The sequence below is a fragment of the Babylonia areolata genome, chromosome 2 (genome assembly GCF_041734735.1).
Source record: "Babylonia areolata isolate BAREFJ2019XMU chromosome 2, ASM4173473v1, whole genome shotgun sequence".
Taxonomy (NCBI): domain Eukaryota; kingdom Metazoa; phylum Mollusca; class Gastropoda; order Neogastropoda; family Buccinidae; genus Babylonia; species Babylonia areolata.
Genome location: NC_134877.1, coordinates 23,461,140 through 23,488,150, shown reverse-complemented (window position 1 = coordinate 23,488,150; position 27,011 = coordinate 23,461,140). Strand labels below are relative to the sequence as shown.

The window sequence follows — 27,011 nt, the reverse complement described above, 5'->3', positions numbered from 1 at the left end:
GAACTTCCCAAGGTAACCCTTTTATATTTATTTATTTATTTATTTTAACAGATAAATAAATGACTGAAAACAACAACAATCATATGCATAGAAATCATAAATAAATAAATGAATGTATTTAAACAAAAAGCCCTATGTAAAAAAAAAAAGCATGTGAGGCATTAATAGGTTTTATTCTTGCAATATATTGTATGAATTTTTGTTGTTGCAACAGATTTCTCTGTGTGAAATTTGGGCTGCTCTCCACAGAGAGAGTCTGTTGTCATGTGCAGTGCGGACTAATCTTTTACACCAGATGACTTCTCTTAACTCATTCTATACTGCCCGATGACTTCCTTCATTATACTCTCTGTACTGGCCGTTTGTTTATGCTACAAGAAAGGTATCTAAAAAAGAATGCAAGTACATGCAGCTGTGAAATTTGGTGTTAATATCAATTTATGAATAGAATGGGCTAACATTTGGCAAAGTTTCAAGGCACTCACTTTATTATTGACTGATTTATCATATTTAAAAAATAAAAAAATCCATGTTTTTCACAACTGACATAAAGGGGGTGAGTTTTTCTCATATGATAGAAATTTTTACAAATGTGGTCTTTTGTAACCATAGACACTTCTTAATTGTAGCAACTGAGTAGGCAAATGCGTATGCAAAGTGGATATCCACTATAGAATCAGTTTACATTCGACTTTGAGCCACAGTACTTGCTGAAGTTGAGGGAGACGCCATCTTGTCGAGTGAGCGAGCAAGAAGGCAGAGTTTGGTGACTGTACACTCACATGTATTGTACTCAAAACAATGGCATTCTCAGCCACAATAAAAGTACAGGTGCACTTTTGGGTGACTGTAGAACAGAGCTGTGACATTTAGTTTCACACAAGACTGTTAACCTATGAACTACGAAATTTTAAACTCAAGGTATACTATAGCGTACCACGGTAACAAAGTGTTGTGCGCATGAGGTATGCTATAGCATACCTTGGTACAGAAAGAGTTAATTTAAAAAAAAAAAAAGAAAAAAAAGAAAAAGGGAGGCAGATGTCTGACCAATGCTAAGAGCCTGTGCACCAGCCAGGTTTCAAGTAAAAAAAAAAAATGATGCAGTAAAAATAGAAACATTATAAAAAACAGAAACCAAATAAAGAAAGAAGTTAAATAAAAGAAATTAGAATCACACACACACACACACACACACACACAAACACACTCACAGATAGATAGGTATATACTGGACATTGAAGCACTGTCATAATTTATTACCAATAACATCCCTCACAATGATTTGACCAGACACGTATAACAACCCCTTTTAATCAACAAACCTTTAAACAATGACAGGTACAATACAGTTGTTGCACTGGCATTTTAATTTCTTCAGTTCAAATATTTAGTCCTTTGATTTCGAGGCAAAGAAACTTCCATTCACTCTTTCAAGAGTGCCTGAAACTTTGACGAAAAGCTCAGACATGTGATAAAAATACAGCAACAGCAAAACACACACACGCATGCACGCACGCATGCATGCACATATCCAGATTCTCCTTCACATAGAGTGGACATATTCACCCTGTTCAAGCGTGAGCAACAATCATCCATTTTGATCACAGTTTTGCCTTGTCAAAGTTCATTCAAAAGGAAATCCACATGAACGACCAAAAGGGAAATGACTTCATTAACACAACATGGTTTCTGAGCAATTCAGCATGACCTTGAAAACCACATTTCATTTTTTGAATAATGATCTCGTCTCCACTCTTTGATTAAGTTTGAATATTCTGCAGCCAAAGACAGATCTTTAAAAAGAAGATGAACAAAAATGAAAGGAGGGCGGGGTGTTGGGAAGGAAAGTGGTACCGAAGACAGTAAGAGCTAATGGACATTCTTTTTTATTTCACGATTTTCGATTCTTAAGACAGCCTTGATGATAATTACCCTATATATAATAATATATCCTTGAAGTATTTTATTAGACAGCTCTGAGCTGTACCTCATGACTGATAGTATTTTAATCATGGTGAAAAAATCAGTGCACATAATGCAGCAATTAAAACACACACACACACACACACCCATTGTCCTAAAAAAAAAAAAAAAAACTGAGGAAGGGAAATGTCACCTGGACATTAACGGTAAACGATATCTTCTTCTTCTGCATTCGTGGGCTGCAACTCCCACGTTCACTCGCATATACGCGAGTGGGCTTTTACGTGCATGACTGTTTTTACCCCACCATGTAGGCAGCCATACTCTGCTTTCGGGGGTGTGCATGCTGGGTATGTTCTTGTTTCCATAACCCACCGAACATCGACATGGATTACAGGATCTTTAACGTGCGTATTTGATCTTCTGCTTGCGTATACACACGAAGGGGGTTCAGGCACTAGCAGGTCTGCCCATATGTTGACCTGGGAGATCGTAAAAATCTCCACCCTTTACCCACCAGGCGCCGTCACCGTGATTCGAACCCGGGACCCTCAGATTGAAAGTCCCACGCTGTAACCACTTGTCTATTGCGCCCGTCAGTAAACGATATAACTTGTATGACAATACAGTTGCACACACCCTACACCTGACCAATCAATACTTGGAATGTCAAACAAAATTATAAATATTCAATATTTTCTGAACACAGGTAAAAATCAATATACTGACTTTATTCCCTGTTTTACACTGCCCATGTTCATAACACATTCAACAACATCACGAGAAAGCCCAAAACTACAACAAATAATAATAACAATAATACAACTATACAGTGTTTTCAACCAGCTCAAAGCTCTTTACAATAATACGTCAGACACAAAACCGTGACATCACACACACATGGAAGAAATAAAAACCAAAGAAAAGAAAAACTAAACCAAATAAAAAACAAAAGAAAAAAAAACAAAACAAGAATGACAGAAAGAAAACCAGTCCCAGAATACACACTATAACCCGTAAACCAAGAACATGAAATTAAAGGTCTCCATGGGTATATCATATCACAAATATACCACAAGAACAGCAACATACATAAAGGAAGGAAAATAAGAGTTCAAACAAACAAACAAAAAAAAAAAACCCAACCCCCCCCACCCCCCACTGCCCCCCCGAAAACACCCATCTCTTTTAAAGTTCTGTAATAAAATAACAACAATAAATAAACTATTACCTCAGGACACACACCAAAAGAAAAGAGTCACCATGATTATCATTATCACTGATACCCCCACAGCACTTTTATCTTCAGTTAGAGACCAAACTCTTCAACATACCACAAGTCAGTTCTAAGCGGCCACAACCGGTCATAAAAGGGTCAAAGGTCCAACAGCCTTTAACGGCCACTGGAGCAGTGAATTCGAGTATATCCATGGACTGCACAAGTGCGCCTCTCCTTTCGTTCTAAATCCGAATGGACCCACCAGGGGTCACGGTTACAAACTCAAGAAACAGTTCTGCAGCACGAGTCTCTGACAAAACTTTTCCACGATCAGAGCAGTCGACACCTGGAACAACTTGGACGACAATGTGGTAAACGCATAAACACTCAACAGCTTCAAAATGTGATAGACCATGTCTTCAAAGACCACATGTTCTGCAGAGACCTTCGCCATCCGCTTCAAACCACCCACGTTGTGTAGTGCCCGCTGCCACCCACCACTCAGTCACAGACTCGGCTGAAGCTTAGATACGGTCAAAAGATCGTTTAGAATTAGCTCCACTGTTAGGTAACTAAGCTCTGATCAAAGATCAGCAAAAGGTCTTGTGGCCTAAGTTAAGCTGAAATACTATACTACACTATACTAGAGCTCATCATGGGAACTTGGGAAACCCAGCCATCTTCCCTGGTTTGTAACCTTCCCTAACCAAAAGTCAGGTCCCCATGTACACCTGGGTGGAGTGAGCAAAATCAGAGTAAAGTGAGGACACTACACCATGCCGAGTGATGGAGTGATGGCCTGGAGGTAACGCGTCTGCCTAGGAAGCAAGAGAATCTGAGCGTGCTGGTTCGAATCACGGCTCAGCCGCTGATTTTTTTCTCCCCCTCCTCTAGACCTTGAGTGGTAGTCTGGATGCTAGTCGTTCGGATGAGATGATAAACCGAGGTCCCATGTGCAGCATGCACTTAGCACATGTAAAAGAACCCACGGCAACAAAAGGGTTGTTCCTAGCAAAATTGTGTAGAAAAATCCACTTTGATAGGAAAAACAACAAAAAAAAACAACTGTAAGCAGGAAAAAAAAAAAAAAAAAAAGGGTGGCGCTGTAGTGTAGTGACGCGCTCTCCCTGGGTAGAGCAGCCCGAATTTCACACAGAGAAATCTGTTGTAATAAAAAAAGAAATACAAATACAAATTCAAACAGGGGCTAAAACCCTAATCACTGGTGATCACTGGATCACACGTCCGACGCTAAAACCAGTTCTGCCATGGCGTGTTCTGCTGCTCATGCCAAATATATTCTTCTTCTTCTCCTCCTTCATTCATGGGCTGCAACTCCCACGTTCACTCGTATACACACGAGTGGGCTTTTACATGTATGACCGTTTTTACCCCGCCATGTAGGCAGCCATACTCCGTTTTTGGGGGTGGGTGCCAAGTAGGAAACTGTTCCACCACTGAAGACTTCGTTTCATTTCAAGTTGAAGGAGGATGTGGATTCCCATAGGCGATGCACATCTGGGGCTTGCTTAGTGAAAATTATGTGAGGATTTCAGACATGGCTATAAATAGACTGTGTCATGCTTCGTTAGTTATTTCAACGAATTGGAGTCGTGCTTGATTTCACCAGACATAAATCAAAAACAGTTTTATATCATTTTTATATTTTTATATAACTGATGCTTGAAACCAAAAGTAACATAAAAGCTGAATAGAGATCCTAATTCCAAAATGAGGTAATGGACAATTTATACAAGTGAAGCATCATTACAGTCTTACCCTTGAAGCTCTACAATACATGACAAAGACGCAAAAAAAATCATGGGCAGATTAATGGAACTAAAACAAAACACCGACTATTTACAGCAATTCATCAATATTCTTCAAGACAATTTATACTTACTTTTGAAAAAAACAAAAAACAAAGTTAAAACCAATACTGGAACATCCATATCAACAGTGTGGGTCTTTTTTTCAAGACTGGAGAAGCAAACGCCATTCCCTTTGCCAGTAAATGCTTTTTGTCTCACAGACTGCAGTTGTATCTGACACACTTGTTCTGCACATTTATCTCAGTGACATATGTTGTATGTGCAAGAACAACAACCAACGTTAATTTGATACACACACATGCACGCACACACATGTACATATATGTACATGTACAACTGCACACACAGACACATGCAGACCCACACACAGACACCACACATTCTATATATGCACGCATGAGGCACTCTGATACTCAAACATACTACTCTAGCATGTGTGCAAGCACACACACCCATCACCACCCAAACACACACACACACACACACACACAAAACCCACTCTGGATTCACAACACCACCACCCCCAAAGAAAAACAACAACATCCACCACCAACAATCTAACAAATACAGAATTGATGGCAAAAATGTCTCCAGGAAAATGTATGGGAAGGAGAGAGAGAAAAAACACAACACAGTCATCCTAACTCAAGATACATCCATTGGTATCAACAGTTATGGCAGTTTGATTTTCAGAACATCAACCAGAACTTCTCCCCCCACATTGACAGCATCAGTTTCCGTAGCTCAAGGACGCGTCACAGCATTCGGACAAATCCATACATGCTACACATCTGCCAAGCAGATGCCTGACCAGCAGCGTAACCCAATGTGCTTTATCAAGCCTTGAGAAAAAAAGAAAGAAAGAAAAAAACAAACAGAAAAAAACAACTTTACAAATGATACAATTTTCAAAACATCAAGCAGAAATGAGAACCTCCTCCCACAGTTAAGAACAAAGTGGAGTGATGGCCTGGAGGTAACGCGTCCGCCTAGGAAGCGAGAGAATCTGAGCGTGGTGGTTCGAAGCACGGCTCAGCCGCCGATAATTATTTTCTCCCCCTCCTCTAGACCTTGAGTGGTGGTCTGGACGCTAGTCATTCGGATGAGACGATAAACCAAGGTCCCGTGTGCAGCATGCACTAAGCGAACGTAAAAGAACCCACAGCAACAAAAGGGTTGTTCCTGGCAAAATTCTGTAGAAAAATTCACTTTGACAGGAAAAACAAATAAAACTGCATGCAGGAAAAAAACCAAAACAAAACAAGGGTGGCGCTGTAGTGTAGCGACATGCTCTCCCTGGGGAGAGCAGCCCAAATTTCACACAGAGAAATCTGCTGTGATAAAAAGAAATACAAAATAGAAATACAAACACAAAACACTTAACTAACTCCAGTTAGCTGTGACCCTGTGGAACTGAAGGAAACAAACAAAGGACTCACTAAAATAACTAAAAGGGAAACAAACAGAAAGGTATTTTGCACAAAAAAACAAATTGTGTACAGTGCTTAAAACAACAGAAAGGAAAGTTTACGCTCAGCAGACAAAACATGCATCCCTGTTACTTCTGACGTCTAGTCAAGATCACACGAATCACAGCACCATCATAAAATATCCACCATACAACACCATGATCAAATTTCAACACATCATGAGGCCTGCTCCAGCGAGTCATTCACGTTTGAGCCAAACATAACCCACATCACGGTAACAATGGCCCACAGCAGATTGCTTGAATCTGGGAATGCAGAAACAGGTTGTGATCTGAAGCTGATTGTAGAGAATAAGATGGCGTGCTGAGCCTGAGGTGATGTCAGATTTGTTTATAATTCTATATCAATGACAGATAGTGCAAATCTTTTACTTTATTCTGTGTGAGACAGGGAGGGAGCCAATGGAAATATTGCAAGAGAGGGGTGATGTGCTCAGATCTTTTTTTTTTTTTTCTGAGGAAGAAGTGATCAGCAGGGTTTTGTAATTGTACGAACTGAAGGGACTGAATTGATGAAACAGGCAAACCAGGTAATAGTGAAGAGTGGTAACTCTCTCCATTCACAATTGTGAATGGAGAAAGTTACCACTCTTTACTATTTGTTATCATTTCATCTCCATGCCTAACTGTTTGTTCATTTCCATGTAACAGTGAGTTACAGTAGCCAAGGTAAGAGAGAATGGTGATGAGGAAAGTGACAGTCACTGAGTCAGTAAACAAATATTTCTGAATAAAACTGATGCACAGCCATTGACATTAGCAGGGTTGTCAGGTCTCACTGATAAATCACTGCACAGACAATGTGTTGTCAAGGACTACACCAAGGTTCTTGATGGAGTTGGAAAGAGGGAAGCCAAGTTTCATTGAGTCAATAATGATAGAAGCGAATTTTCATTTGGTTTCTATAATCATTGCTTCATTTTTCCAGAATTTAATTGTGGTTTGTTTTGAGTCATCAGGTTATAAAAGTCCAGAAAGCAGTCAGATGTTTCTAGCAAAGAGAGAGGGGACAAATTTTCAGGGTGTTGCTTTTTGTGAACTGAGCTTCATCTGCATGAAAATGATGGCCAACACTGTGGTGGTGTCATTTTTCGTAAGAGGAGTGTCGAGTGCATAAGAATGACTACTAACATCACACTAGTTGATAATTTCCGCCGGAGGAGCAGTATACAGTTTGTGAAAAAAAACCCAAAAAGCCCAACCCGTACACAACCCACATCAGTGCACCTGGATCTTGCGCACTCTGGTGGGCAGCTCCACGGCACTGACCGTCAAGGGCCACATCCCGCCCATGATCCCAGCCTGTATGGACACCCCGCTCACCACAGCCAGCTCAGGATCTATCGCCGTGTTGGGTTTCTTGCCAAAGTACTCCGCTATCAACTGCCGCACTTTGGGGATCCGTGTGGAACCCCCCACCAACACGATCTCGTCCACCTCGTCCCTCGACAGCCGGGCCACCTCCAACACCCGGTCAATGGGCTGCAGGGCTTTTCTGAACAGGTCGTAGTTGAGGTCCTCGAACAGGGTCCGTGATATGGACTCCAGGAGCTGCTGTCCGCCGAAGGAGGTGAGAGGGAGGTGGATCTGGGTGTGGAGGTGGTGGGTGAGGTTCAGCTTGGCGTCCTCCACCTGCAGTCTCAGGGCCTGGATGTCGGCTCTGTCGGTCAGCGGCCGGCCGAAGCGCTCCTTGACCACCGTCAGCAGGTGGGCCAGCAGGCGCTGGTTGAAGTCCTGGCCCCCCAGGTGGTTGTTGCCTGTCGTGTGACACCACACAGCGTCTGACTGCTCTTGGCAAGACCACTTTTTTTTTTTCTATTTCTTTCTCACCAGAATTTTCACCTCAATATGGTCATTGATAAAAAAAATGGTGACTGCTGGACCTTTTAAGACAAAGTTAAAAATGATAAAAGATGGTGTAAAATCAAAGGTACCTGAAGATGAAGATAAAAGCGACGTTTCGAGTCACTGACTTTTTGTCACTTTATCTTCATCTTATGGTACCTTTAATTTACACCATCTTTCATCACTTTTGACTTCAACACGGTCATAGTTATGTCGTGAGATTTTTGATGTGTGTAATAACTGAAAGAAAATAAGGAAAGGAAAGAAAAAGAAAGGAAACCACACACACACACACACACAATGAGAAAGAATAAAATGGACCGAGAGTGAGTGAGAGAAAGACGGAGAGCTTTGCAAGGTAACATGATTGTGTTGATAATAACAGCTTAACATAGTTAAAATAAGCAACAACAATAGTAAACAGATTGAAATAATTACAATTCATAAGATCTGTCTATCCATATCTATCTACTGAACTACAGTTTGCAAGACAACATAACTGTTGATAATAACAGAAGAATATAATTAATTCACCTTGGCGTTTATCATTCTGATGCAATGCAGTCTGTGCCAGTGGGATACTTTGTTTTGACAAAGTGGGAGATTTTATGGCTGGAAATACCTACACATAATTGTATTGTGGTCAAATACATATAACTGTATTGTGGTCTCAGAGCTTTGGTAGATACACTGAGAGCTAAGTTGGTATATTCTGTATGACAAATTATGCTTAGTTAACCGACAGCTGTCGGCGGTTAAGCTACGCACAGCTTTGCCACTGTTCTGCATCTCTTTCAAATAGAATGTATTATTGCACATTAATTAATGAATTAATGGTCAGAGGTGTGGGTTGCTGGCAATTTCATGTCGCCTGATGATGGATTGATGTTTATTATCTTGGTCTTTCATGACGACGATGTCCAGTGTATGCTGTGATATTTTGTCCCACCTGGATTTTTGTGTGTGTGATCCAGATGTGCTGCTTGGTGTTCCTTTCTGCTCACTGTTTCTTCTTTGAAACTTTTTTTTTGTTGAATAGTTCTATGACAAAGCAATAATAACAATAATAATAATAATAATAATAATAATCACAGTATAACACAGAATCTTGTGCACAGACAAATCTTAGTGCTTTCACACCAGTCATTCACATGCATGCATAACTCTAAAACTGAAGAAACTGAAGACAAGGAGGGAGGCTATCTTGTGAAGAGGTGGGTTTTAAGGCCAGAGTACAGAGACCTGACAAAGTGAAAGAGGAAGTTCATTCCAAATGCAAGGTCCAAAGACAGAGAAAGAACGGCGTCCAACAGTGGAGTGTTTGAATCTGGGTATGCGTAAACAGAGTGGATCTGAAGCTGATCGTAGAGAGCGAAATTGGAGTGTAGAGGTGAAGACAGCCACAAAGATATGAAGGGGCAGATTTGTGAATACGTTTATAACATAGAGAGCTGGTCTTATACTTTAAGTTCTCCAAGTATCCCTGCAGTGTTACGAGGAAAGAGTGTGAGTGCTACAACTACCCTGCACCTAAACATTGGAATTCACTACCCTCACACCTCTGTTACACCCACATTCAAGAAATCACTCAAAACGTATCTTCAAACTGTACTGTTGTCACTGAAACAATTTTTCCATCTACATATATGCTTGCTGTGATTTTATTGCTGGATGTGCTCTTTTTGTTGAGTTGTATGCATTTGTGACGATTTTAGTGTTGTTGTTTTTTTTGTGATGCCTGGTTCATTTGTGTTTATTCTATTCTATTTTCATTTATCTATTTTTGACAATGATGAATGTGATGTGCCCCAGGCCAACACAAACAATGATGCTGATGATGATGCTGATGATATGGATACTTATATAGTGCCTATCCTCGGTCAGAGACCAAGCTCTAAGTGCTCTACAAGCTCTGGGTCATTTGCACAACAGGCTGCCCATCCAGGCAGAACCGACTGACAGCTGCCATTGGGCGCTCATCATTCGTTTCCTGTGTCATTCAATCAGATTTCAGCCACGCACACATACACACTCAGACAGACATGTAACATTTTACATGTCTGACCGTTTTTGTTCATCTACCCCATCATGTAGGCAGCAATACTCAGTTTTCGGGGGTGTGCATGCTGGGTATATTCTTGTTTCCATAACCCACCGAACGCTGACATGGATAACAGGATCTTTAGCATGGTGTATTTGATCTTCTGCGTGCGTATACAGGCACTAGCACGAAAAATTTCCACCCTTTATTACTCACCAGGCGCCATTACCAAGATTCTAAACCCGGGGACCCTTAGATTGAAAGTCCAACGCTTTTAACCACTCAGCTACTTAGAAAACTGAAACACACAATGCAAACACAGACAATACAAACACAGACAATACAAACACAGACAATGCAAACACAGACAATACAAACACAGACAATACAAACACAGACAATGCAAACACAGACAATACAAACACAGACAATGCAAACACACACAGCGCAAACACACACAACACAAACAATACAAACACACACAATACAACACACACAATACAACACAGACAATGCAAACATACACAATACAAACACACACAGCGCAAACACACACAATACAACACAGGCAATGCAAACATACACAATACAACACACACAATGCAAACACACACAATGCAAACACACACAATACAACACACAATGCAAACACACACAATGCAAACACACACAACACAAACAATGCAAACACACACAATACAACACACACAATGCAAACATACACAATACAAACACACACAATGCAAACACACACAATGCAAACACACAATGCAAACACACACAATGCAAACACACACAATACAACACACACAATGCAAACATACATAATACAAACACACACAATACAAACACACACAATGCAAACACACAATGCAAACACACACAATACAACACACACAACGCCAACACACCTGCCATGGCCTGCGTGAGGAACATGCCACCCTGCACGTTGAGCAGCGACACGTCCAGCGTGCCTCCCCCCAGGTCCACCACCATCACGTTGTGCAGACCCGTCTTCTTGTGCAGCCCATACGCCAGGGCTGCCGCTGTCGGCTCGTTGATCACACGCAGCACCTCCATACCTGCACACAGAGATGCCATGCCCTGTCAAGCGTTCCTGGGACGGGTGCGATAGCCGAGTGGCCAACCCCTGTGAAGCGTTCGTAGGGATGGGCGCAATAGCTGAGTAGTTAAAGCGTTGGACTTTCAATCTGAGGGTCCCAGGTTCGAATCTCGGTAAAAGGTGGAGATTTTTTTTTTTCTTTCTGATCTCCCAGGTCAACATGTGCAGACCTGCTTGTGCCTGAACCCCCTTTGTGTTATATGCAAGTAGATGATCAAATACTCATGTGCATGGCAAAGATCCTGTAATCCATGTCAATGTTCGGTAGGTTATGGAAACCAGAACATATCCAGCATGCACAACCCCGAAAACACAGTATGGCTGCCTACATGGCAGGATTAAAAACAGTTATACACGTAAAAGCCAACTCGTGTACAACTACAAACAAGTGAACGTGGGAGTTGCAGCCCACAAACGCAGAAGAAGAAGAAGTGTTTGTAGGAACAATCAGGAAATTTGGTAGGAACATTTTGAATTTGGTGGGAACACTCGGACTCCGAACCACATCAGCAAACGTACATTTTATCCACAAGGTATACAAACACTCCATAGCTTAGCCCACTGGATACAGACGCTGTCTGACCGTAACGCAACTTGATTCAGCCACGTTCTCTCTTGTTCACACAAACGATTAAAGTGATTCAGTCCACTCAATGCTGTTTGAATGTAAACATGCACACGATTAGCTGAGCATCATCACGCGAGACCAAGGTTAGTAGTGAATGCCCTGGCCTCATGATTAATTGGTCTGGAGCATCTGGGTAATGTTGTGATATGAAAGCATATGATCATGCTTTGCAGTTGAAAATGAGCTCGTCGGAACAATTTTGGCGATGGCGTAATGTGAGTCGAGCGTAACAAAATACGGCAAAATCGTAACAGTTAGCATCTCTGTACACATCCACCTCACCTGGACAGTTAGCAAGTAAGTAAACAGTGGTATTTACTTACTTAATACTTACTTGCTCTCAGTGTTGTTTTGTGTCTTTTTTCAATTACTTTTTTTTTTCTTTTAAAAGATGGTTGTAGGCAAAATGAGACAAGAACCAAACCTGGGGAGTCAAAAGACAGTTGGACATAATTTCACATTACCATTAACACTTATGTTTATAGATTGATTTTAGTTTATAGATTGGTTTTACTCTTTTTTTTCTCTCCAGCTTTTACTCTTAGCACACTTAAAAAAAAAAATCTCTCAATCTCTATCAGTCTCTACTCTTCGTCTGTCAGTTTCAGTGTGTTTGATTTTAGATCTGTCACTCCTAAACTATTTATTTTCCACATAGCAAAAACTTAACAAGTGATCAGAAGATGGCTATGGTTATTAAACAGCAACACTAACATACTTCCGTGATCCCATCTGTTATCGAGTAACACCTGGTATTCATCAAGTGCATCATACACAAACAAGCAAGTGCACACACAACACACACACAAACACACATGCAAACACACATATGTGAAAAGTAAGATGATCAAGAAGTGGATTAGTCAATTACAATGAGACGGTATGCAGAACAGAAGAGGTGTGTTTTGACAGATTTTTTTTTTACCCCTAAAAGTGGAGTATGGCTGCCTGCATGGCAGGGCAAAAACGGTCATACACGTAAAAGTCCACTCGTGTACATACGAGTGAACGTGGGATTTGCTGCCCATGAACGAAGAAGAAGAAGAAGAAAAGACTTTTCAAACTGAACTGGGGAATCCATGTGATGGACTCATAAGGGCAGTGTATTCCATACCACTGGGCCATGATAGGAGAAAGATCAATAACCTTGTGATCTCTTGCTTCTTGGAGGAATTGTCAGCACTCTAGAATCAGCAGCCAAGCATAAAGAACTAGGAGTATAGATCAAAAGTAAGTCACAATGGTATGTGGGTGCGGAATGGTTTATGACATTAAAACACATAGCAGCTAGTTTGCAATCTCTCCTATGAGAGATGGGCAGCCAGTGAAGCTTCTCAAGAAGAGTGGTTTTAACTTATAAGGATTCTAATGTTCTAAATATTAACCTTGAAGCACAGTTCAGAATTTTCTGGAGTTTTTGAAGGAGGTTAAGTCAGGCACTACCAGCGTTCTAGAAGAAGAACTGGTCGTCATCGAGACAAGACGGAACAAGAGAAGCTTACAACACCCCCCACCTGCGATGGATGCTGCTTTCCTGGTGTAGTTGCGCTGACTGTCGTCAAACTCTGCGGGCACTGACATCACCACTTTGGTCACAGGCACCGTCAGGTTCTGCTGTGCGGCTTGACGCAGTGTGCCCACAATGTATGACCCCACCTCCTCGGGGGTCACCCGCCGCTCTGTCCGGTTCACAGTCACCACGTAACGGATCATTCCATACTCGTCCGCTTCCAGCTGAGAAAACAGAAGAAGCGATTCACTGGTGTTGGTGTCTAATCTGCAGCTTGATGGGCGCAACTGCCGAGTGGTTAAAGCGTTGGACTTTCATTCTGAGGGTCCCAGGTTCAAATCTTGGTAATGGCACTTGGTGGGTAAAGGATTTTTTTCCGATCTCCCAGGTCAACATATGTGCAGACCTGCTAGTGTTTGAACCCCTTTTATGTGTAAACGCAAGCAGAGAGATCAAATAGGCACGTTAAAGATCCTGTAATCCATGTCAGCGTTCAGTGGGTTATGGAAACCAGAACATACCCAGCATGCACACCCATGAAAATGGAGTATGGCTGCTGATATGGCAGGGTAAAAAAGGGTCATACACGTAAAAGCCCACTCGTGTACGAGCGAACGCGGGAGTTGCAGCCAACGAACAAGGAAGAAGAAGAAATATTCTGTGGGACCAATGGGATTGCTTATTTCTTCTCACTGCCAGTCACAAAACATATATATATATATATATATATATATATATATATAAATAGTAAAGAGTGGTAACTCTCTCCATTACACAAGGTACACAACTTCAAGTCAGTGATGCTTACGCTACCGATTCAGCTAGCACACAGGTAAATAAAAGGTACATTATTTACCTGTGTGCTAGCTGAATCGGTAGCGTAAGCATCACTGGCCTGAAGCTGTGTACCTTGTGTAATGGAGAGAGTTACCACTCTTTACTATTTGTTAATCATATAGTCTCCTGGCCTCATTATTTGTTAATTTCCAGTGGATAAACTACCGAGGCAACCATGTATTTGTTCTGTATTGTCCATGTGTTCTGTGTGGCTTATTCAGGATTAAAGAGGCTGTAGTCTTGAATAAAAGCTAATTTGTGTTTGCTGTGTGCACATGTCAAATGATTGGTATAAGGACAGGCCCAGCGCTTCCTTTTTTTGAGGAAGTGTCTGGCTTTGTTCCAGTGTACCTTTTATTTACCCGTGTGCTAGCTGAATCTGTAGCGTAAGCATCACTGACTTGAAGTTGTGTACCTTGTGTAATGGAGAGAGTTACCACTCTTTACTATTTGTTAATCACATCGTCTCCTGGCCTCATTATTTGTTAATATATATATATATCCTCTTTCCTTCCTTTCTACTTAAACTGCTGACTGACTTGTCACTATTCTGCAGGCAGTAACTTTCAACAGTTTCATTAACCACCTCTATATCAGTGAGGACAAGCAAAAGTCTGGGGGGAGGGAGAGTGGGGGGTGGGGGTGGGGGATAAGAAGAGTTTGTCCCCAGGACAAATAAAGCTTACCCGGAAATTTTCTAGCCCTGAACCCACCCCCTCCCCCGAGAGATGCTGACCTTGAAGGCGTATTGCTTCTGCACATCCTCCAGCTCCTGCTTGCCAAACTTTTTCCCGATGAAGCGTTTTGCGTCGTACAGCGTGTTCCTGTGGTTGTGTTCTGCTTGCGCCACTGCTTTGTAGCCCACCAGCACACCTTCGTCACTGCACAGGAATGCGCAGCCACCTTGAAACTTTCATCTTTTCATCCCATTTAATATGCTACTGCGGATTAAGAAAAAAAAAAAAGAAAAAAAAAAAAGCAATGGTAGAAATTGTACACAATGTGACGGACGCAACAGCCGAGTGGTTCCAGCGTTGGACTTTCAATTTGACAGTCTTAATTTTGAATCTCGGTAACTGCGTCTGGTGGGTAAAGGGTGGAGATTTTTTTCCAATCTCCCAGGTCATCATAATGTGCAGACCTGCTTAGTGCCTGAACCCCCTTCGTGTGTATACACAAGCAGAAGATCAAATACACATGTTAAAGATCCTGTAATCTGTGTCAGTGTTTGGTGGGTTATGGAAACAAGAACACACCCAGCACGAAAGCCCCGAAAATGGAGTATGGCTGCCTACATGGCAGGGTAGAAACTGTCATACATGTAAAAGTCCGCTCGTGCACATACAAGTGAACGTGCGAGTTGCAGCCCACGAATGTAGAAGAAGAGCAACAAAGCTGTAACCTAGTGGTAATTCACCTGACTAGGAAGCAAATGTCCATGGGATTAAGTCCCATATATATATATATATATATAGACTGGGATTTTTACTTTCCCCTCCAATAGACCTTGAGTAGTGGTGTGGGTGCTAGTCTCTTGGATGAGAGGATAAACCAAGGTCCATGTAGAGCATGAACCCATGAGAAAAACACACAATAACAAAAAGAGCTATCCCTGGCATAATTCTGTTGCAAAACAAAAATAATGAAACACTTTCAGATAGAAAAGAGATTAAAAACAGGGGCTGTAAGCCCACCATTTCTCGCAATCCCACGATTTCTCTCACTTTGAGAGAGAAATCGTGGGATTGCCAGAAATCGTGGTTGTTCCCCCCCCCCCCCCCCCCCCCCCATGTTTTCTCTCAATTGCGAGAAATTGTGGGGGGGGTGCCCCCATGATTTCTCACAATGTGTGAGAAAACGTGAGGAGTCCCCCTTATTTTAATTATAAAAAAAAATCCTTTCTCATCGGAGATGTGTTCTTGTCTTTTCCCAATGCAAATCTAGGAGAAAAATCAGAGAGAGGAAAAGAAAAGAGAAAGAGGGGAGCAACGACAATGACGATAATGATAATGACAGTGGCGTTCTTGAAGACATCAACAGAAATGACACTGAAACACACCTGTTTATTGTATTTCGCATGTGATGGATCACTGCAATTCACTGACCTCAAATTCAACATTGGAATCAATAGCAAACAAAGAAATTAAGGCAATGTACATAATTCAAACAGAAATATGATATGATATAATATAACACAATATGATATGATCTAATTCTAATGTAATGTAATGTATTTATGTAATGTATTGTCACAATGCTTTATCCTCACGTAGGGAGCGTCAAAACTGGACCAAATAGTTTTGATGTTTGTTGTGATGCAAACTTTTCTGTCACATGTATTATGAATGTTCTTCATTTCATGCTTGCTCATCTGTTCATCTGTTTGTGTCAGTATGTTTCCGCATGTAAGATGCACTGAAAATAAGATTCTCAGTTTCATGAAGGACACTCAGAACATGAAAATATTATTCTAAAAAAACCAAAGTGAAAGCCAGTACTGTGTCTTCACCTTCACCGTCTATTGCTCATGTCTTTATTAACTGCAACCCCAATATCACTGCCACTATTACCCCATTGCCACTAGAACTGCTAGCCCACTGCCACTGCTATCCCACTGCCACTAGACCTGCAACCCCACTGCCACTGCTACCCCATTGCCACTAGAACTGCTACCTCACTGCCACTGCTATCCCACTGCCACTGCTACCCCATTGCCACTAGAACTGCTACCTCACTGCCACTGCTATCCCACTGCCACTAGACCTGCAACCCCACTGCCACTGCTATCCCACTGCCACTAGACCTGCAACCCCACTGCCACTAGAACTGCTACCCCACTGCCATTGCTACCCCACTGCCACTAGACCTGCTACCCCACTGCCACTGCTACCCCACTGCCATTGCTACCCCACTGCCACTGCTACCCCACTGCCACTAGAACTGCTACCCCACTGCCACTGCTACCCCACTGCCACTGCTACCCCACTGCCACTGCTACCCCACTGCCACTGCTACCCCACTGCCACTGCTACCCCACTGCCACTAGAACTGCTACCTCACTGCCACTGCTACCCCACTGCCACTATAACTGCTACCTCACTGCCACTGCTATCCCACTGCCACTAGACCTGCAACCCCACTGCCACTGCTACCCCACTGCCATTGCTACCCCACTGCCACTAGAACTGCTACCCCACTGCCACTGCTATCCCACTGCCACTAGACCTGCAACCCCACTGCCACTGCTACCCCACTGCCATTGCTACCCCACTGCCACTAGAACTGCTACCTCACTGCCACTGCTATCCCACTGCCACTAGACCTGCAACCCCACTGCCACTGCTACCCCACTGCCATTGCTACCCCACTGCCACTAGACCTGCAACCCCACTGCCACTGCTACCCCACTGCCATTGCTACCCCACTGCCACTAGAACTGCTACCCCACTGCCACTGCCACTGCTACCCCACTGCCACTAGAACTGCTACCCCACTGCCACTAGAACTGCTACCCCACTGCCACTAGAACTGCTACCCCACTGCCACTAGAACTGCTACGCCACTGCCACTAGAACTACCTCACTGCAAACGCCACCGTCATTGTCATGATTGTTGTTGTTGTCGCTCCTATTTCCTGTTTCTTTTTTTCTCTCTCTCATTCTTCTCTTCGATTTGCATCGGGAAAAGACATGAACCCAGCTCCGATGATAAAGGAAATCTTTTTGATTTCTCGCAATCCCACATGCCCCCACGATTTCTCTCAAAGTGAGAGAAATTGTGGGATTTCGAGAAATCGTGGGCTTAGATGGGTGGTGCCAGATTGTGGCATTGCTCTCTCCCCGGGGAAAGCAGCCCAAATTTCACACAGAGAATCTGTAAAAAAAAAACCCCGTAAAACAACACAATACAATGCAGGTACTGCAAATGATCAGCTCAGACAAAAAAAAAAGAAAAAAAAAAAAAGGGTACAAGGTCTGGTAGCCTTATTTGACTAGTGAGTAAGTTATTGTAGTGGTGAATCTGTTGTAAGTACTATTCTACATAGTCTGTAACTAAGGCCCCTATGGCCCTGAGTGTTCCATGAAGAAAATATGGGAGGGGGAGGGAGAGAGAAAGAAAATATATATATATATTTATATATATATAAACAAAAAAAAATTTACAGATTATATTGAAATGAATTTAATTCCTCCATATCTCATTATTTATATTTTCTTTGTAATTCCTCCATATTGTTTTATTTTCTCAACTTGGGAGCTTCACAGAGTATATTCATAATATAGAACTTTGGTTATCAAATATCATCATGACCATTACTGTTTGGAAAACTTCCTTTGAAACGGTTCTTTGAATAAAGAAACTTCTGACTGCTGCACATTTTTTTTTCTTTTCCAATCCATGATACACAAATTATAATGGTCAACAAATCATACTCCATACAGCACACATAATAGTTTTCTATTAAAAAAGAAACTGAAAAGCACAAATACCTGAAGGCAACAACACTGGGGATACAACGATGACCGTCCTCCACTTCCAAAATGTCAATTACTCCTGTTACTGAATGGTACATCCCTATGCAGGAATAAGTTGTCCCTGGAACCAAAAAATTCTCATATAAAGATGTAATTTTTTTCTATATGTTAAATGTCTTCTATAATCCTTAGACAACATTTTTCAAAACAGCACAACTGCAAAGTTCTGTAAGCTGAATGAAATACTGCATTCAATTTCCACTATATCTATCTATCTATCTGTCTGCCTCTATCATTGTATGTCTGTCTGTGTGTGAGTGCATGCGTGTTTGTCTGTGTGTGTGTGTGTGTGTGTGTGTGTGTGTGACTGTGTGTAAACTCAAACTAGTCAAAGCCTTGCAGAGCTAGATTCCTAATTAATTTGATATGGATGAATGGAATAACTTACAAACTAGCTAACCATCTACATGTAGAGAGAAAGAGAGCGAGCGAGTCAGTGAGAGAGGGAGACAGACAGAGAGAGAGAGAGAGAGTCAGTCAGTCAGTTAGTCAGTTATTCCATACCAAATTAATGATGAGTCTAGTTCTGGAAGTCTCTTAGTCTGAGTGTATTGCATACATCTTTGGAAAGCATCTTCCTGTCTCTAGAGTCTGTTGCAACAAATTGATTTCACACTGCAGTTCAAAAAACAGTTTGAATAATGAAAAGCATGGACATATGGACAATGCACGCTTAGCTCTAGAGGGGACTGAATTCACGGTGGGTCACAGGGCATTGCGTGACCAGGATAACGATGGCTATAGCAAGGATGGCTATAGCATTACTATCTTTCTATATGGAGTAGTTAGTCTTCTGCTTTTGTCTGTTGTACTAAGTAGTTGGTTTTTTCTTACAACTTTTCTTACAATTTTCTATGATTCTTGTAGCATATTTCCATGATGCTCGACCTACTACACATTCTTACAGAAATGTGTATAGTTTTAGTTCCTCTGTGAGAGAGAGAGAGGGGGGAGCGGGGGTGTGGGGTAGAGGGGGGGGGGGGGGGGGGAGGGAGAGAGAGAGAGAGAGGGAAAGAGAGAGAGAGGGACAGTGAGAGAGACAGACATGCAGACAGAGACAGACAGAGAGAGAGAGAATGAGAGTGTGTGTGTATATCTAGGTGTGTATGTGTACTTTACAATTTTTCATAATCATGACGGCTGCTCTTACCTAGATCAACCCCAACAATCTTGGGTTTGGGTGGTGGCATGTACATTTGTCCAAAATAACCTGCCAGCAGCAGCACCAATACAGCTCCTCCTGAAAGTAAATCAACATTTAAATGAAATTAATACATCGCAGCTGGCAATCACAGGTTTCAATGCAAATGCCAATGAACTTGGTTCTGAAAAAACAAATCAAATAAAAGTTTAGGAATCCCTGACAACACAATCGGATTCTTTTAAAACTAAAAATGTTTGAATGTTTCCTTGCAAGTCATGTATAAATACTCTAATGCCAAATATAAGACCTTGATATTGCCAAGAAATTGGCAATGGTATAATTCACCAAGATTTGACCAAAAAATGACCATACTACCTAACAGTCTGCAGTCAATACACTCATTATTATCCACATCATGAATAACTTTAAGTAATCAATCTGAAAAGTTCCAAATGAAAGCAGACTTTCACAAATTATGACAAACTGCATCAGCAGCAGACGACGTTTTTTCCTGATGTACTTCCACCGGTATGTGTTTGTGTGGTGTCAACTCAAAAACATTTCTAAAAAAATAAATATAAAAATATTACTACCTAAGAAAACAAACGTAGAACTCATAGTTGTGGTCACAGTGCAATTTTCCTGAAAGAAGTGGACTTGATCGGAAAAATACACAAAGCATATGTTCGCCGCACACTAGGCACAGAGGCGGATGTCAACGTGTTTCAATCGGCTTCCGGTTGACAGGGGAAATAACTTTTATATTCAGCTAATCTACTTTCGCCAGGCCGAATGTCTCCCTTGGTCATGTTCGTCGAGCTCATCGGAGTGAGTAAATTTTATATAATTTCATGTGTGTGTGTGTGTGTGTGTGTGTGTGTGTGTGTGTGTGTGTGTGTGTGTGTGTGTGTGTGTGTGTGTGTGTCATGGTGTGTGTGTCACGGTGTGTGTGTCACGGTGTGTGTGTGTGTGTGTAGTTCCACAGGGGTCAGTCCTTGGACCATGTCTCTTCCTGGTCTTCATCAACGACCTTCCCGAAGAACTGACCTAAAAAACAAGGATGTTTGTCGATGACACCGCCATCTACCGCACAATAGCATCCATAGAAGGCCACGCCCACCGAGTCAGTACAAGATGATCTAGAACGCCTCCAGGTCTGGGAACAGAAATGGGAAATGGCCTTCAACCCAGGCAAATGTGCTACACTGAGAGTTACTCGCTGCAAAAGTTCTATCAGCGACAAATACGAGATGCATGGACACACGCTGGCAACAGTACAATCAGCGTCATACCTGGGGGGGGTCACCCTTAGAACAGATCTAGAGTGGGCGCATCACATTGAAAACATCACAAAGAAATCTAAAAGTTGCTTCCAATGACCTGAGAGAAAAAGCGTACCTAACCTTTGTTAGACCCTTACTTAAATACTCCAGCTCAGTTTGGGACCCTCACAAGACAGGATGCATAAGAAAAATCGAAAACATCCAGACGGAGAAGGAAGCTAGATTCGTCTTGAACCGATATCACGTCGGCGTGCAAGCGTAACAGATATGCTTCAAAAGCTCAAGTGGCCATCTCTCCAGAAGCGACGCCAGACATCTAGAGTCACAATACTCTACAAAATAGTCAATGACCAGGTGCAAATTAACAAAAGCGTCTTGCCGGGTTAAACCAGCAGTGAGAGACAGGAGGTCGCACGACCAGCAGTTCAAAAGGCTTGCAGATCAAAAGCAGCAATATAGACTTTTCGTTCCTCCCACGAGCCATCCGCGAGTGGGATGAACTCCCAGCCCACATAGCAGAGGCAGACTCCTCCACCAGCTTCAAGAACAGGGTCTCCTCCCACCTCAAGTGTGCCACTCTGGACAGCCTGGCAGCCGCGAGACTTCAGGAGTAGGCCCAAAACATGCTCACCACCCGTATCGCAATTGTATGAATGTGAGAGTGCCTGGTTAGGTAGGTAGTGGGTAGGGGGGTGCTGGTAGGAGGGCGCTGCGGCGGGGCCCGGGTGCCAGGAGCCGTCATTAGGATGCCTGAAATAGATTTGGAGCAATTTTTTTTTTTCGGCAGCCGGCTTGCGGAAACCCCCAAATCTGTGGCTAAATAATCAGACTGAGTTGATTGTGGCCACACAACAGAAGAAGAAGAAGTGTGTGTGTGTGTGTGTGTGTGTGTGTGTGTGTGTGTGTGTGTGTGTGTGTGTGTGCGCGCGCGCGCATGCCAGTGCGTGCGTCAGTGTGCGTGCGTGTGTGTGTGTGGCGATGTGTGTGTGTGTGTGTGTGCGTGCGTGCCGGCGCCCCCCGAACCCTCCTCCCGCCCCCCTGCCTACCCCCTCCTCAAAGAAAACCTATATTGTCCATGCCCCACCCCCACTCCCCACCCCCTTCCCCCCTTCCCCCCATCCCCGCTCTTTAATAACACTGACCTTCGAAGGAGGAGATAGACAGAGAAAAGGAAGACAAAGACAAAAAAACACAAAAAACAAAAACAAACAACAACAACGAAGAAAAGACAAGTTTTAGTTTCAGCTTCGGTTACAAGTAGATGTCAAACCTTCCCGACTGATCACCTGTTTTTTTAAATTTTTTTAATTTATTTATCATTTTTATTTTTATTTTTAATTACGAAAGAAGAAGAAGATGAAACTGAGCAGATGTCTGACTAGGACCACTGATAAAAACCCCTCTCTTCTCCAGGTTTGTACAGTATATAAAGCGCCAACATAAAATCAAATAAAACAAATATATTCAAAACTAACCAAAGAAGTAAATGATTATCAAAAGACAATACAAGTGAAAGATACGTAGACGGCAAAGAAACAGAATAAAACGAAAAAAGATATAGAATTTAAAGAAAGAAAAAAAAAAAGAAAGACAGAAAGAGAAGGGAAAGCACTCGAAGTCAGTGTGGGTGAATGCTCAAGTTTCACTTGTCTGGCTTCCCTTTCTCGATGTTTCCAGACAAAATCAATAACCGTCTTGTTTCTGCGCAGTGGATATTGTGTCTTCTTCTTCTTCGTGTTTTTTGTTTGCTTGTTTTTTTGTTGTTGTTGTTTTTTTCTAAAAAAAACCCCCAAAACTTTTTAAAACCTCCATCAAGATTTGACAGGTCGTCCCACTTTCCCACGCTAGCGACAAGCATGGCCGACATGCAAATCAATAATTTTCTTTTGTTGGCTTTTTAAGAGCGACGGTTTCAAGGTTGTTTCAGCCCTAATTCTCTCTGTATGTCCGTCTGTCTGTGTCTGTGTGTCTGTCTATGTCTGTTTGTATCTGTGTCTTTCAGCACGGTGTGTGTGTGTGTGTGTGTGTGTGTGTGTGTGTGTTTCAAATTGTTCTAATGCTGCACACGTTTCTAACTAATGGCCTGATGTATGTGTGTGTCAGTGTGTGTGTGTGTGTGTGTGTGTGTGTATGCGTGCGCGCGCGTGCGCGTGTGTGTGTCTACGTTCTCCATGGCAATGTTAAAGCAGTTCTTGTACAGAATGGATACGACTGTGTATATGTCTTTCATTTCAGATATTAACACATTGTATCAATTCGTGGTTTGTCGAAATGAGAGAGAAAAAAAAATCAGACCGAATAAGCATCTCTCTCTCTCTCTCTCTCTCTCTCTCTCTCTCTTTTTTTTAAATGCAACGATGTTCACACTGATTTCAGTAAAGAAAAATACAGCTCTTTATTACTTGACTCTTATATCATTATAATTATCAAACTATATGAAAGAGTGATGAGTTTTTTTTTTTTTTTTTTGTTTTGTTTTTTAATCTGCCGTCCCTGACACTGCTTCGAGATATTTCCACCACAAAAAAACTTTAATATTATCCCCTTACTCTGTCTGAATCTTTTGCCAAGTGATGCCATCCGGTAAATGAATAGACGTTTAAGCTCTGACAGTTTTATTACACAGTCGAAAACGGTTTGGTTTGATTGATGTATCTCTCTCTCTCTCTCTCTCTCTCTCTGTGCGCGTGGGTGCGGTGAGAGGGGTGGGGGAGGAGGCGGGGGGGGGGGGGGGGGGGGGAGGTACAGGGGGTGTCCGCGCGCGCACTTGTCTGTGTATAATTTATGTATGTGTTTGTGTGTGCTTGTGACTCTCTCTCTCTCTCTCTCTCTCTCTCTCTCTGTGTGTGTGTGTGTGTGTGTGTGTGTGTGCCGTCTATGTTGTTAATGGGTTTTACGTCTGTTCAGACTAAAAAAACAAAAAACAAACAACTATTTAAAATGGAGAGTGGTAGGGTAAAGAAGGTGGAGGTTAGGAGGGTGGTGTGTGTGTGTGTGTGTGTGTGTGTGTGTGTGTGTGTGTGTGTGCTTGTCACAGTATGCGTGTGCGTGCAAGTGTGTGTGTGTGTGTGTGTGTGTGTGTGCGGGTGTGTACGTGCGTGCTTGCGTATGCGTGTGCGTGTAAGTGCAAGTGTGTGTGTGTGTGTGTGTGTGTGTACGTGCGTGCTTGCGTATGCGTGTGCATGCAAGTGTGTGTGTGTATGCAGTGTGTGTGTGTGTGTGTGTGTGTGCGTGCTCGCGTGTATGTGCGTGTGTGTGTGTCAGCGTGCATAGGTGCGCGTGAATGTGTGTGTGTGTGTGTGTGTGTGTGTGTGTGTGTGCATATTCGTGCGCGCGCGCGCGCCGTGTGCATGCATCATGGCATACAGTGGACGTGTCACTGCACAGCATTGAAGATTCTGCATTGTCTCTTTGTCACGGGCGTCCAACTTTCCCACGCTTCTGGGCCTGGTGCCATTGGCGATCGATGGCTGTTTCCCTGGCTTGAAGAGCTGCGTCAGACTTCAGTCTGGAGTGTGGAGTGAAGGCCTAGAGGTAACGCATCCGCCTATAGGAAGAGATAGAATCTGAGCGCGCTGGTTCGAATCACGGCTCAGTCGCCGGTATTTTCTCTCCCTGGATGAGACCATAAACCGAGGACCGGCCGTGTGCAGCATGTATTTAGTGCACGTAAAAGAACCCACGGCAACAAAAGGGTCGTCCCTGGCGAATTTCTGTAGAGAAATCCGTTTCGATAGGAAAAACAAATAAAACTGCACGCAGGAAAATAAAATGAAAAAAAAAGAAAGGAAAAAGAAAAAAAGTGGCGACGCGCTCTCCCTGCGGAGAACTTCTGCGTGCGTATACACGCGAAAGGGGGTTCAGGCACTAAGCAGGTCTACACATATGTTGACCTGGGATATCGGGAAAAAAAAGAAATCTCTACCCTTTACCCACCAGGTGGTGTTACCGAGATTCGAACCCGGGACCCTCAGATTGAAAGTCCAACGTTCTAACCTCTCGGCTGTTGCGCCCTTCGGCATGGCGGTGTATCCTTGGGGAAGGCACTTTACTCCGACTTCACCCACTCCGCACAGGGAGACAGGCTATGAGTGCCTGAGTTCTGTTGAGGAAGGTTAAAACGGTAGAACTGAGGAGAGATTTGGGCCCCTGCCTTTCCTATTTTGTATTTGTATTTCTTTTTATCACAACAGATTCCTCTGTGTGAAATTCGGGCTGGGAGAGCGCGTCGCTACACTACAGCGCCACCCATTTTTTAAATTTTTTTTTCCTGTGTGCAGTTTTATTTGTTTTTCCTATCGAAGTGGATTTTTGTACAGAATTTTGCCAGGAACAACCTTTTTGTTGCCGTGGGTTCTTTTACGTGCGCTAAGTGCATGCTGCACACGGGACCTGACCTCGGTTTATCGTCTCATCCAAATGACTAGCGTCCAGACCACCACTCAAGGTCTAGTGGAGGGGGAGACTCGGAAAATACCGGCGGCTGAGCCGTGATTCGAACCAGCGCGCTCAGATTCTCTCGCTTCCTAGGCGGACGCGTTACCTCTAGGCCATCACTCCAAAAAAGAGCGCGAATAAACACAGTAGATATGACTTCACTGCCTCTGTCAGCAACCATTATAAAAAAAATTATAAGGCTGTGAAGGACTCGATGTTCAAAACCAGGGCCGAAGCAAGAGGCATGCTTAAAAAAAAAAATTATATATATTTTTTAAAATTTCATTTCACAGAATCCAGTATGTTCAACTGGAGCTGTAATATTGTATTGTATTGCATTGTATTGTATTGTATTGTATTGCTGTTTGTCGGAATAATTATATTTCTCTGTGTGAAATAAAGGCTATTCTTCCTCGCGGAAAGTGCGTCGCCACATTACAATGCCACCTTCTCTCTCTCTCTCTCTCTCTGTCTCTCTCTGTCTGTCTGTGTGTGTGTGTGTGTGTGTGTGCCGCATAAACGTAAGGTGCTCGTCTCCAAAATTAATGGAATCGGGACTTGCCAAAATGGCTTTCATTTGTAAATTATTAATTCAAGAACCATTTTGGAATAATTACTTTCTTTGTCCGTCCGTCCGTCTGTCTGTCTGCCTGTCTGTCTAACTGTCTGCCCCCCACCCCCCCTCCCCTCTCTCACTCTCTCTGTCTATCTTTCTTTTAAACGTATCTATGTCTGTCACTCTCTCTATCTCTTTTCGTGTATTTTTCTCCGCCTCTGTCTCTCTGTCTCTGTCCGTGTCTCTCTGTCTATGTTCCTCTGTATGTCTCTGTCTCTGTCCCCTCACCCTCTCTCTCTCTCTCTCTCTCTCTCTCTCTCTCTCTCTCAGACTCAGACAACAGGCCAATGCATAATCACGAATCACACACACACACACACACACACACACACACACACACAAGAGGCTATTTATACAAACCCAATAAAACAGGCGGTTAACGCTAAACACGCGCGCACACGCACGCACCACCACCCACCTAACCCCCACTCCATGAGCGCACATAGTTCTAGATAAAAACAGCACACAAAGTCCACACAAAGTTGTGATCGGTCTTGAACTATTCCTTCGATTTTCTGCTAATGAGACACAAGACTGTCATTAATC

General features: G+C 42.7%; 1 protein-coding gene across 1 annotated transcript; it reads right to left on the bottom strand.

Annotated features, from left to right (window-relative positions):
- Positions 1–3,120: 3,120 nt before the first annotated feature.
- LOC143299239 (heat shock 70 kDa protein 13-like) lies at positions 3,121–20,848 on the bottom strand. Its single transcript, XM_076612451.1, has 7 exons — positions 20,723–20,848; positions 20,136–20,225; positions 18,941–19,046; positions 15,187–15,331; positions 13,618–13,837; positions 11,264–11,434; positions 3,121–8,223 (listed from the first exon to the last, which is right to left on the bottom strand). The coding sequence occupies exons 1-7, from the start codon at positions 20,745–20,747 to the stop codon at positions 7,685–7,687; spliced, it is 1,296 nt and encodes a 431-aa protein (XP_076468566.1). The 5' UTR covers positions 20,748–20,848; the 3' UTR covers positions 3,121–7,684.
- Positions 20,849–27,011: the final 6,163 nt, after the last annotated feature.

What these genes read in the sequence shown, in the direction of transcription:
- LOC143299239 (XM_076612451.1), bottom strand. Translation starts at nt 20,747, where the DNA reads ATGAGTTCTACGTTTGTTTTCTTAG. An exon ending in TTCTACGTTTGTTTTCTTAG is followed by an intron (nt 20,226 to 20,722) that starts GTAGTAATATTT and finishes ATTTACTTTCAG; the next exon opens with GAGGAGCTGTATTGGTGCTG. An exon ending in GAAAGCAGCATCCATCGCAG is followed by an intron (nt 11,435 to 13,617) that starts GTGGGGGGTGTT and finishes CTCTGTGTGCAG; the next exon opens with GTATGGAGGTGCTGCGTGTG.